The sequence below is a fragment of the Lepidochelys kempii genome, chromosome 1 (assembly GCF_965140285.1).
Source record: "Lepidochelys kempii isolate rLepKem1 chromosome 1, rLepKem1.hap1, whole genome shotgun sequence".
Taxonomy (NCBI): Eukaryota; Metazoa; Chordata; order Testudines; family Cheloniidae; genus Lepidochelys; species Lepidochelys kempii.
In genome coordinates, this window is record NC_136380.1 from 262,239,382 (window position 1) to 262,251,657 (window position 12,276).

The window sequence follows — 12,276 nt, forward strand, 5'->3', positions numbered from 1 at the left end:
AACTACTCAGCTCAATGGGAAGCAGTCCCGTACTCCATATTCTGCAGTAAACTGGGCAACCCTTACTCCTGGGGAATTCTGCACATCTGTGGTTGTGCAGAATTCTTCTCTCCTGCATAATTTGGTATTTTCCTGCATAAAATACATTTTGCCCAAGAAGTGCTGCAGTTCCACAGTTTGCCCACCGGAGGCCGATGTGGCACCAGAACAGTCAGCTGCAGCATTCCCCCAGGAGTAGAAGTTCATCACAGCACCCTGCCTGTGGAGCCAGGTTTGGACAGAGTAGGGCACACAGGGCTGCTGGGCGGGCCACAGACTGGGGTTCAGCATGGATAGTGGAGGTACAAACTGGGACATGGGCTCAGGAGCTAGTGGGGTGACAACATTGAGCCGGGGGTGGGGGAGGAGTGCTGCAGAGACCCATGGGGATGGGGAGTGTGGGGACAGGGGCAGATGTTCCTGACTGAATGGGAGAGGCTTGGGATCAGCCAGGGTCTGCATGTGGGAGGCTTCCCAACTCCCTAATAATCCCCCCCTGCCCCCCCCCCCCCCCCGAAAGAAACCCTTCTCCCACCCATACCCAACACCCTTCAGGTTCACTCCCTAGGCTCCTTCCCTCTCTTTCAGCTCCTCCATTATCCCTGACTCCCCCAAGCCTTTGCACTGCTTCTGACAGGTGCAGGAAATATAGTTCTGTATTGTAATTTAAATGAAGTACTCAAAGTTCTGCATTAATATGCCTAGAAAGGAATCTGTCAAAAAAAATTACCAGAATCTTTTTTTGTCTGTATTGTTACAGACATACTCGCTGACAGATATTTTGAAATAAATTACCAAAATAAGTGAAACTTGCATGATTATATTCTGTTACTTTGACAAATAAAATATGTAGAATTTTGCAGAAAATATTGTGTGCAGAATTTAATTTTTTGGTGCAGAATCCCTCCAGGAGTAAACCCTCACCTTAAATAATGCATTGCTTATCTTCTACCATTGTCATTATTTAAATAGAAAATAAACTTGTTACAAATCAATTCCGGTTGCTTATGTAACAAACCCACCTACCTAATCCCTGAGGAAAACAGAACTGCCAGGTTAAGGAGGACCTCCCTCCCTTATCCCTATACACCCATTCGTCACATTAGCCTCTGTTCTTCATGAGCATGCTGCATCTCCCCAGAGAAATTACTTCATACTCCAATAGACACAGGGACATACTGAATGCAACACATTAATCTTCTGCACTATGATGGAAAACCTTAACTACAAGCCCAGGAATCTGTTTAGAAACAATGTGCACGCAGGTGAGGTGTGTGTTATTGGGAAAAGGATGAGGTCAGAGTTAAGGCTTTCTGTTAAACCATGATCAAAATTGCTGTGTGCCACATGCTTCTTTATCTGGTGCAAGGCCCCCTGATCAAAGGAAGGCGTTTGTTACTGGAGGCTCTGGGACCACTGCAATGGGGAACATGGATTAGTAGGGGATAAAGGAGAGAGGGATGTTCCCAGTCTCCCATATGCTTCCCAACTCACCAGAGAGATGGGAAGAGGGAAATACTGATTTTCTGATACACACCAAAGGAGGCCAGCTGTGGCTGGTGGAGGGGCTGTAGGGTCTGTCCTAACCACTCTGGTCACCACATCAACAGCAGTGGGATGCCTGAACTGGTGGGGCACTGCCTCTGCCAGGCTTGTACGAGTGCAGCTTAGGAGTTCCAGCAGTGTGAACCATGAGGGCTTAGACAGGAGGGTCTATGCAAGGAGCAGTATTATAGCTTTTCCACAGAACCTTTCCCAGTGAGCAGATCACCTCCAAAAATCCATGAACATTTAGCAGGGTGGTTGGTGCTTTCTAGGTTTGTTTCAATGCAGCCAACTGTTTCAGTGGCAGAGAGGGGTTGAGGTCCCATCAAAGGAAAAAAAAGTATCACAAACTTAGGCAGCTTCTAATGCATTTCTAGGATACTCTGCAGTACTGGGGGGTTCTCTGTGTGTCTGGGTACTAAGCTGAGCTAGGTATTGGCTCAGCGGGTACATCTACACTTCAGACTGGGGGTGTATGTTCCAGGTTGGGGACACATACCTACGCTAACTCGGTGATAACATGTAGGAGCGTAGCCACTGCAGCGTGAGCAATGGGAGGGGCTGGCTGCCCTGAGGATGATCCAGTCCAAGATGGTCTTACTTACTCAGGTGGCTAGCCCCTCCCACTGCTTGCACCCCCATGGCTACACTTCTCTTTTTAGCACACTAGCTAGCTCAGAGTTAGTGGAGGCACGTCTCCTTGAGCTGGAGATTACACCTACCGAAGTGTGGACGTATCCTTGGTTAAAAGCCACTTTTGTTTTTCATTTTATGATTTTATTTTAGTCTGTAAACAGGTAATTGAGCAACCATCTTCCATTTGTGCCAAACTGCAGTGCAATCAGTGTCTCCCCTGCACCCTTTGTCAGTGCCTGCCTTTCACTCTCTCTGGAGGAGCAGTTCCCAAAGCGTAGCTCACAACCCCAAATGGGGCCGTGCCATCAGCACATGGGATCGTGGCAATCCTTTGTGCACAGAGAATGCCATTTTGCTCTGTACAGCATGACCTCGCATGCACCATATGTAGGAGGTCACACTGGGTGGAGGACACCATTTTGTAGAGCAAAATGGCGTTCTCCAGAAGGGGTGAGCTCACACTTATGGTGTGTCTGAGATCGTGCTATGCAGAGGACACTATTTGGCTCCTCCATGTAGTCTGGGGTTTCGGCAGAAAATATTTCATTAAAATGGGGTCATGCCAGCAAAAAAATTGGGACCTGCTGGTCTAAAGCCTCACATAATTCAAGAATGGACTTTTGTTAGCTAGCTCAGTATTTGTACCTTAGCAGCACAAAGAACAACACCTCTACCTTTCCTATTTGCTCAACAGCCACACTAGATAATAGTGTTGCCCCTTTCCAACCTGAATGGCTACTTGAAACTACAGTAAAGAATAAAATTGTCAGACACATAAATGAACATAATTTGTTGGGGAAGAGTCAACATGGTTTTTGTAAAGGGAAGTCATGCCTCACCAAGCTACTAGAAGTCTTTGAGGGGGTCAACAAGCACGTGGACAAGGTCCCTCACCAAAGGCTGTCATGGAATAAGAGGGAAGGTTCTCTCATGGATTAGTAACTGGTTAAAAGATAGGGAACAAAGGGTAGGAATAAATGGTCAGTTTTCAGAATGGAGAGAGGTAAATAATGGTGTCCCCAAGGGGTCTGTTCTGGGACCGGTCCTATTTAACATATTCAAAATTATCTGGAAAAAGGGGTAAACAGTGCTGTGGCAAAATTTACAGATGATACAAAACTACTCAAGATAGTTAAGTCCCAGGCAGACTGCGAAGATCTACAAAACGATCTCTCAGAACTGGGTGGCTGGGCAACAAAATGGCAGATGAAATTCAATGTCGATAAATGTAAACTAATGCACATTGGAAAACATGATCCCAACCATACATATAAAATGATGGTGTCTGAATTAGCTGTTACTAAGAAAAGATCTTGGAGCCATTGTGGATAGTTCTCTGAAAACATCCACTCAATGTGCAGCGGCAGTCAAAAAGGTGAACAGAATGTTGGGAATCATTAAGAAGGGGATAGATAAAAAGACAGAAAATATCATATAAGTCGACAGAATGCCCCAACTTGAGTACTGGGTGCAGATGTGGTCGCCCCATCTCAAAAAAGATATATTGGAATTGGAGAAGGTTCAGAAAAGGGCCAGAAAAATTATTAGGGTTATGGAACGGCTTCCATCTGAGGAGAGATTAATAAGACTAGGACTTTTCAGCTTGGAAAAGAGGCGACTAAGGGGTGATATGTTTGAGGTCTATAAAATCATGACTGGTGTAGAGAAAGTAAATAAGGAAGTGTTGTTAACTACTTCTCATAACACAAGAACAGGAGTCACCAAATGAAATTAATAGGCAGAGGATGTTGTGATGTCCAAGACCATAACAGGATTAAAAAAAAAAACCAGATAAATTCATGGAGAATAGGTCTATCAATGGCTATTAGCCAGGATAGGCAGGGATGGTATCCCTAGCCTCTGTTTGCCAGAAGCTGGGAATGGGTGCCAGGGAATGGATCACTTGATGATTATCTGTTCTGTTCATTCCCTCTGGGGCACCTGGCATTGGCCACTGTTGGAAGACAGGATACTGGGCTAGATGAACCTTTGGTCTCACCCACTATGGCCGTTCTTATGTTCGTCAAATTTCAGGGCTCTGGGGACATTCCAGTTGGAAGTAGAAATTGATGGAGTTCGGAAATTTGTTTGATGCAGTCTTCTTTATTTATAAGGAACATACAAAGTCCTGCTCCTCTGAACTCAGGAGGAACCAGTAACAAAAGGAGCAGTTTCTTAGCTTATGGCCCAAAGCCTCTTTTGCCAACAGACCAAAAGCTTTTTTCTAGGGTCTCACTATGGTCACAGGCTACTACTACTTGTCCTTCTTGCTTTTTTCACTGCCTGTCTCTGTTTTTTTCTGTTCTCAGTTTCTGTATGTTCTCTCACAGACTCACAACCCCCTTCCATTCCCCCCGCCCCCCGACAACCTGGTTACAATACCAAGTGGAACTCCGTACCCACCTGATGCTAGTTTCTGGGTGGATTCTATTCGGCCTTGTATTAGGTGTGGCCCCTTAAGTATTTCTTACAACTATCGTAAGTGACAGGCATGTTCACACATCAGTTTGAATGAGGTTTTGAGTCAACCCATAACAAGGTGTGACCGGGGTACCAGGAGTGGGAAGGCATGCTGACATTGCTCAATTAGGGCAAACTGCAAAGAATGGGGCAGACAATCCCCAACAGTGGTGGTTTTTGTAATACTTAGATTCACCAAGCCAGTAACAAAACAGCTTCTACAATACAATACCTTACTGATTACTCAGAAACCAAAATACAGTTCCCTGAAAGCAACCCACCCTTGAGCTCCCACCCAGACACCCAAGTCAGATATGATGAGGATTACTGAATATCTTGTTCATCATGTAAAAAGTTTACCAATCCCAAAGGATCGGACACATTGCCCATCAGGTTAATGAATATCTCAGATCTTACCCAAATACACACTTACAGCCCATTCTTATTAACAAAACTAAGATTTATTAAAAAAGAAAAAAGAGAGAGAGTATTGGTTAAAAGATCATTATACATACAGATATGAACAAAGTGCTTAGGTCAGTTTCATAGTAGAGTGGGTGAGCTCTAGAATTTCAGAGAGTCCTTTCCAGAATCAGTTTTTCAGGTTCTTGTCCAAAGTCCAATATCCAAGATCAGGGTGATCCAGAATGGAGCTGGAGACCTCAGTCTTGTGACTCAAACTTCCCCTGATGAAGGTTAAGCAGATCTGAGATAAGAGGCTCAGGGCCCTAGAGTTCTTTTTATAGTTGTCCAGCAGCCTCTTGACAGCGTGCAGTCCTTGGGTGACCAGTAGTGGTCTTGAAGTAACCTCCTATTTCCTAAGCACCATTGCTAATTAGTTACATGAATTAATGTAAGGCAACTGCCCATTTCCTGCCATTTACAGGAAGTTTACTGCATACTTCAAAGAGAAATGAAGACAGTGCTATTACTACATTGACAGTTCATCTAAATGTTAACATCTCCTTTTGATCTCTGACTTAACAGAATACAGCGATAGACAGGAGTCCTTCGGTTACATTGTCAACCTCTAACAATAAATATCTAAACCAGAGGTGGGCAAACTACGGCCCGCGGGCTACATCCGGCCCGCAGGACTGTCCTGCCCGGCCCCTGAGCTCCTGGCCCAGGAGGCTCGTCCCCGGCCTCTCCCACACTACTTCCTCAGCCACGCAGTGACGCTGCCATGTGGGCAGTGGGGCTGCGAGCTCCTGCTGCTCTGAGTGGCATGTAAAGGGGGCGGCAGCGCACGTGGTGGTGGTGGGGTTGGGTAGAGGGTCCCGGGGCGCAGTCAGGGCTGGGACTGTCTCTTACTGTGTATCTGTACAATGCCTAGCACAGAGACCTCCAGGTACTATCCTAATACAAACAATAAACCACAGGAATAATTACCACATTTAAAGTAAAACTTAGACGCAAAGAAAACGATTGTTTTTTGTGGCTGCACAAAAACTTACCAAGGATGGTTGGTGCTTTCAGCTGGAAAGAGAATTTAGGTTTTACCCTGCAAAAAAAATAAAGACAATGTAAAAACCCGCAACTTTTTTGGGCAGGAGGAGTGGTTTCCCTCACCCCTTTAAATTGTGTGTTTCCATCTGGGAGTCTTAAGGCTCCCTCTGTCCATCCCTACTCTTTTGGGTATTCCCCCGTTGCAGCTGACATTTGCCTGTCATGGATGAGACAGGATTCCCTTTGAACTCCATTAAGACTAGTCCTTCATTAGGGTGCTACTGACTAATGCAGAGGACTTCCTGCCCAACGAATGGAACGCATTGCCTCCAATGCAGTAACATTTACCAGCATACAGTCACATTTCTAACTAGATGTAACGGGGTCAGCACCCACCTCTCATGAGTGTCCCCTTTTCTCTGGCTGATATGCCTGCGATCCCAGGTTTTTTTCGGGGTGGCACCTGCCTCTCATGAGCACCCCCCGTCCCCAGCCGATGGTTCTTCAGTGGGTCTTCAGCGACTCAGCCCTCCGGCCGAGCCACATACACTGTCTCCCCTTCTGGGGTTTAAAGTCCAAGTTCTTAGCTCAGCCCTGGTATGGGGTCGTAGCTCTAAGGTTTCTCCCAGAGGCACTGCCTTCTTCAGCCACCCAGCCAGGGCCCATCTCAGTACCCACAGCTGCTGGTGTTTCAGCAGCCCAGGGGCTCAGTCTTCAACCAGACCAGCGGGACCCATCTCGGTACCCTTGCTGGCCTGGCCAGGTTCTGTGCTCAGTCCCCCTGGGCTTCAGGCTGCCCACACTAACTTTCCGCTGGTCCTGCTGCTCTTCCCACCAGCCAGGCACCTGGTCATCAGCAGCCTTCCCTGGGCTTCAGTCCTGTCTGCAGTGAGCTCTCCACAGTAAGCTGTCTGCGGTACTGCTGCTTTTCCAGCCAGTCACCCAGTCTTCACTCCTCGAGCTCCAGCCAGCAACTGACTTCTCTGCTCTAGTGCTTGTCTTATATAGGGCCGTTCTGGCCCCAGATTAGCTGCTTCATCATTCCTCTGATTTGTTGTTTCTCTGCAGCCACTCTAGGCTGCCTGGAGGACTTCTCACTGCTGTATTCTGGGGCAGGGTGATGCAGGCTGCAAGGCCTCCAGCAGGGGACCTCCAGACCTAGTCCACCCTGCCACTCTAGGGCTGTCAATTAATCACAGTTAATGCATGAGTTTATCGCAAAACAAATTGACTAGATTAAAAAAATAGTTGCAATTAATCTCTGTTTTAATTGACTGTTAAATAGTAATAGAACACCAATTTAAATTTATTATAGATATTTTGGATGCTTTTCTACATTTTCAAATATATTGATTTCAATTACAACACAGAATACAAAGTGTACAGTGCTCACTTTATATTTATTTTTATTACAAATATTTGCACTGTAAAAAAGATAAACAAAAGAAGTAGTATTTTTCAATTCACCTCATACAAGTCCACTCAATCCTACTTCTTGTTCAGCCAATCGCTCAGACAATCAAGTTTGTTTACATTTATGGGAGATAATGCTGCCCACTTCTTATTTACAATGTCACCTGAAAGTGGGAACAGGTATTTGCATAGCACTGTTTTAGCAGGTATTGCAAGGTATTTACATAAGAACCTAAGAATGACCATACTGGCTCAGACCAAAGGTCCATTTAGCCCAGTATCCAGCCATCCGACAGTGGCCAATGTCAAGTGCCCCAGAGGGAATGAACAGAACAGGTACTCATCAAGTGATCCATCCCCTGTCGCCCATTCCCAGCTTCTGGCAAAAATGGCAGATATGCTAAACATTCATATGTCCCTTCATGCTTTGACTGGTAGGCTCTAAAGCAGTGGTGGGCAACCTGCAGCCCGTGGGCTGCATGTGGTCCATGAGGGTAAGCTGATTGCAGGCTGTGAGATATTTTGCTGACATTGACCATCCGCAGGCATGGCCCCCCGCAGCTCTCAGTGGCTACAGTTCACCGTTCCCGGCCAATGGAGGCTGCGGGAAGCATGACAACATAACCAAAGCTAGCACAGAAGCCAAAACTACTCAAGGTTATGGAGAAGAGTTTGCCTTTTGGGACTTTGCTTGCTCGAATTCTCTTGGAATATCACTGAATAGAGGCTGAGGAGAATGTAATGAGCTGGACACACAGCAAAAGCATTGCAGTCAGACTTTAGGTACACAAGGCACTTCAAGGTGGAAAGGTTTATTTGTTTATTTTATTTTTTGTTGTTTAAAGGCCCAGTTAGCATTCCAAGAACCACTGCTCAGCTCTGCCCATATCAGGCAACTGTAGCTTTCAGCTCAGGTTTTGTTACGGTACCAGGGGAATAAGTGATCTGACAGGCCCAGAAGAGTTCTTAACCACTGCGAAAGCAGTCCCAGCAATTAACCAAGAATGGACAATCTCTCTTTTTTCTGGAACTTGGGCTCCTTCTGTCCAAGGACTCTTACCCGACCTTGGCAAACATCAGTCTTCTTCAGGGCAACCCTGTACTCAGTCATTGTTCAGGCTTTGCCCAGATGGTTCCCACCAGGGTAATATGGGCTGCAAGTTCAAAACTCAGCCAGATTATACCCCTATGTCCCCAAACTATCTGAAGTTAATATGTAAATGTGGTGCTGCCTTACTCAGTCCATGCCTCTTGCTCTCCAGCAGATAACAGCAGAGAGCTGACTCTGTTTCCTTCCTTCTTTCCTAGGCTTCAGGCCACAGGGTTGACCGTACTGACTGACTTCTCTGAGGATTTACAAGTCAAATTGTTAATTAGTTAGCATTACAATCAAAGAAAAAGTGAGCTTTTAAGAAATGCAGCACTTGGCTCACCTTTTCTTTGATGGAACGATCCTGATAATAGAGTAAGACAGACATTTCTATGTAGTTAAACCTCCTAGAAAACACATGCAAAAAATGATTTTAAATTAAAAGGTACAGTACCAAAAGTAAAATCCCTGCAATCTGCATGGAAACTTTTTAAAGACACCATAATAGAGGCTCAATTTAAATGTATACCCGAATTTAAAAGACATAGTAAGAGAACCAAAAAAGAGCCACCGTGGTTAAACAACAAATAAAACGAAGCAGTGAGAGGCAAAAAGGCATCCTTTAAAAAGTGGAAGATAAATCCTAATGAGGAAAATAGAGAAGAGCATAAACTCTGGCAAATGAAGTGTAAAAATATAATTAGAAAGACCAAAAAAGAATGTGAAGAACAGCTAGCCAAAGACTCCAAAAGTAATAGCAAAACTTTTTTTAAATACATCAGAAGCAGAAAGCCTGCTAAACAACCAGTGGGGCCACTGGACGATTAAGATGCTAAAGGAGCACTCAAAGACGATAAGGACAAGCTAAATGAATTCTTTACATCAGTCTTCACTGTTGAGGAAGTGAAGGAGATTCCCAAACTTGAGACATTCTTTTTGGGTGACAGATCTAAGAAACTGTCCAAAGTGAGGTGTCATTAGAGGAGCTTTTGGAACAAATTGATAAACTAAACATAATAAGTCTCCAGGACCAGATGGTATTCACCCAAGAGTTCTGAAGAAACTCAAGTGTGAAATTGCAGGACTACTAACTGTCATCTGGAACCTATCATTTAAATCAGCTTCGGTACCAATGACTGGAGGATAGCTAATGTGACAGCAATTTTTAAAAAGGGCTCCAGAGGTGACCCTGGCAACTACAGGCCAGTAAGCCTCACTTCAGTACCAGGCAAATTGGTTGAAACTATCATAAAGAACAAAATTGTCAGACACATAGATTAACATAATTTGTTGGGAAAAGTCAACATGGTTTTAGTAAAGGGAAATCATGCCTCACCAATCTACGAGAATTCTTTGAGGGGGTCAACAAGCATGTGGACCAGGGGATCCAGTGGATATAGTGTACTTAGATTTTCAGAAAGCCTTTGACAAGGTCCCTGACCAAAGGCTCTTAAGCAAAATAAGCAGTCATAGGATAAGAGGGAAGGTCCTCTCATGGATTGGTAACTGGTTAAAAGATAGGAAACAATGGGTAGGTACAAATGGTCAGTTTTCAGAATGGAGAGAGGTAAATAATGGTGTCCCCAAGGGGTCTGTTCTGGGACCGGTCCTATTTAACATATTCATAAACAATTTGGAAAAAGGGGTAAACAGTGAGGTGGCAAAATTTGCAGATGATACAAAACTACTCAAGATAGTTAAGTCCCAGGCAGACTGCGAAGAGCTAGAAAAGGATCTCACACAACTGGGTGACTGGGCAACAAAATGGCAGATGAAATTTAATGTTGATAAATGCAAAGTAATGCACATTGGAAAACATAATCCTAACTATACATATACAATGATGGGGTCTAAATTAGCTGTTACCGCTCAAGAAGGGATTCTTGGAGCCATTGTGGATATTCTCTGAAATCATCCACTCAATGTGCAGTGACAGTCAAAAAAGGGAACAGAATATTGGGAATCATCAAGAAAGGGATAAATAATAGGACAGAAAATATCATATTACCTCTATATAAATCCATGGTATGGCCACACCTTGAATACTGCGTGCAGATGTGGTCGCCCCATCTCAAAAAAGATATATTGGAATTGGAGAAGGTTCAGAAAAGGGCAACAAAATTATTAGGGTTATGGAACGGCTTCCATCTGAGGAGAGATTAATAAGACTGGGACTTTTCAGCTTGGAAAAGAGGCGACTAAGGGGTGATATGTTTGAGGTCTATAAAATCATGACTGGTGTAGAGAAAGTAAATAAGGAAGTGTTGTTAACTACTTCTCATAATACAAAAACAGGGGTCACCAAATGAAACTAATAGGTAGCAGGTTTAAAACAAACATAAGAAAGTATTTTTTCACACAATGCACTGTCAACCTCTGGAACTCCTTGCCAGAGGGTGTTGTGAAGGCCAGTACTATAATGGGGTTCAAAAGGGAGTTAGATAGATTCATGGAAGATAGGTCCATCAATGGCTATTAGCTAGGATGGGCAGGAATGGTGTCCCTAGCCTCTGTTTGCCAGAAGCTGGGATTGGGTGACAGGGCATGGATCACTTGCCTTTGGGGCACCTGCCATTGGGCACTGTCAGAGGACAGGATACTGGGCTTGATGGACCTTTGGTCTGACCCAGTATGGCCGTTCTTATATTCTTATGATTTTGAAGAAAGTGGGTTGTAATTAAATTCTTAATGATTGATGTCTAATTGTTATAATTCCAGTCATGGAAAACTCAGATGCTTCTTAAGTAGTGCTACTGTGATGGTTAGATACCACAGGGATGAGCAGATATATATATTGTTTAAAAAAAACCTAGATATTGATGTCAGAGGTAACAAAGCCAGTCAAACCTCTTCCTTTTTAGCTAATTTGCCTGCTATAATTCTACTGCTGAAGTGGAGAGAGTGGGAGGGAATCAAGAGTCCTCACCGGTACATTTTTTGGCTCCAACTATCACAAGATCGGCCCCCAGCTGTGACTCCTCCTACAGATTTTGTGTAAAATTATGGCTTGCGTAAAGTGAGGACAGGCACACCTTCGTCACCACTCCTATGAGGTCTGGGGAGGAGTTGAAGAGAAACAATAACTACACAGCCCGGCACTTTGCTATTTGTAAAGTCCTGTGTAGGCTTATGGCACTTCATTCTTAGAAGAGAGGGCGTGACTAGAATAGAATAGCTAGCAAAATAGATAAAAACGGAGGGAAAGAAAGAGAGAGATGGGGAGAGTGAGAGAGGGAAAGTAGGAGAAAGAAACAGAAAGACAGACTGGGAGAAGGTGAAACAGGAATAGGGAAAGTGTTGGAGGGGAAAGGGAAAAACGTGTTGGGGGACAGAGTGAGGTAGGAGAGACACAATGGAACTGCTCTCCTGGCTCGGGTCCCAGCTCCCATCCCTCTGGAACAGCTTCACAACACTTGGCCTCTCTTGTGCTGTCTTTATCCTGCTTTTCGATCACATGAAGCGCAGAAAGAGATGGAACAACTACCCTCCGGGTCCTGTCTCCTTCCCTTTCATTGGGAACTTGCTGCAGATCAATTTCCAATGTCCTCGTCTTGCCTTAACAGAGGTAAGTGCCAGAGGGACAGATGCCTTTCACTGACTGGCAGAGAGGGTTGGTGAATAGCAGCCATGCCAGATCAGTTTCT

At 44.6% G+C, this 12,276-nt stretch overlaps 1 protein-coding gene across 1 annotated transcript in view; it reads left to right on the top strand.

Annotated features, from left to right (window-relative positions):
• The first annotated feature begins 11,492 nt into the window (after nucleotides 1–11,492).
• The window catches only part of LOC140904901 (cytochrome P450 2D15), a 35,559-nt gene continuing 34,775 nt past the window's right edge, over nucleotides 11,493–12,276 (top strand). The window contains exon 1 of the mRNA XM_073327257.2: nucleotides 11,493–12,197. Coding sequence (XP_073183358.1) covers nucleotides 11,985–12,197 — 213 coding nt within the window. The 5' untranslated portion in view covers nucleotides 11,493–11,984. The remainder of the gene's footprint in view (nucleotides 12,198–12,276) is intronic.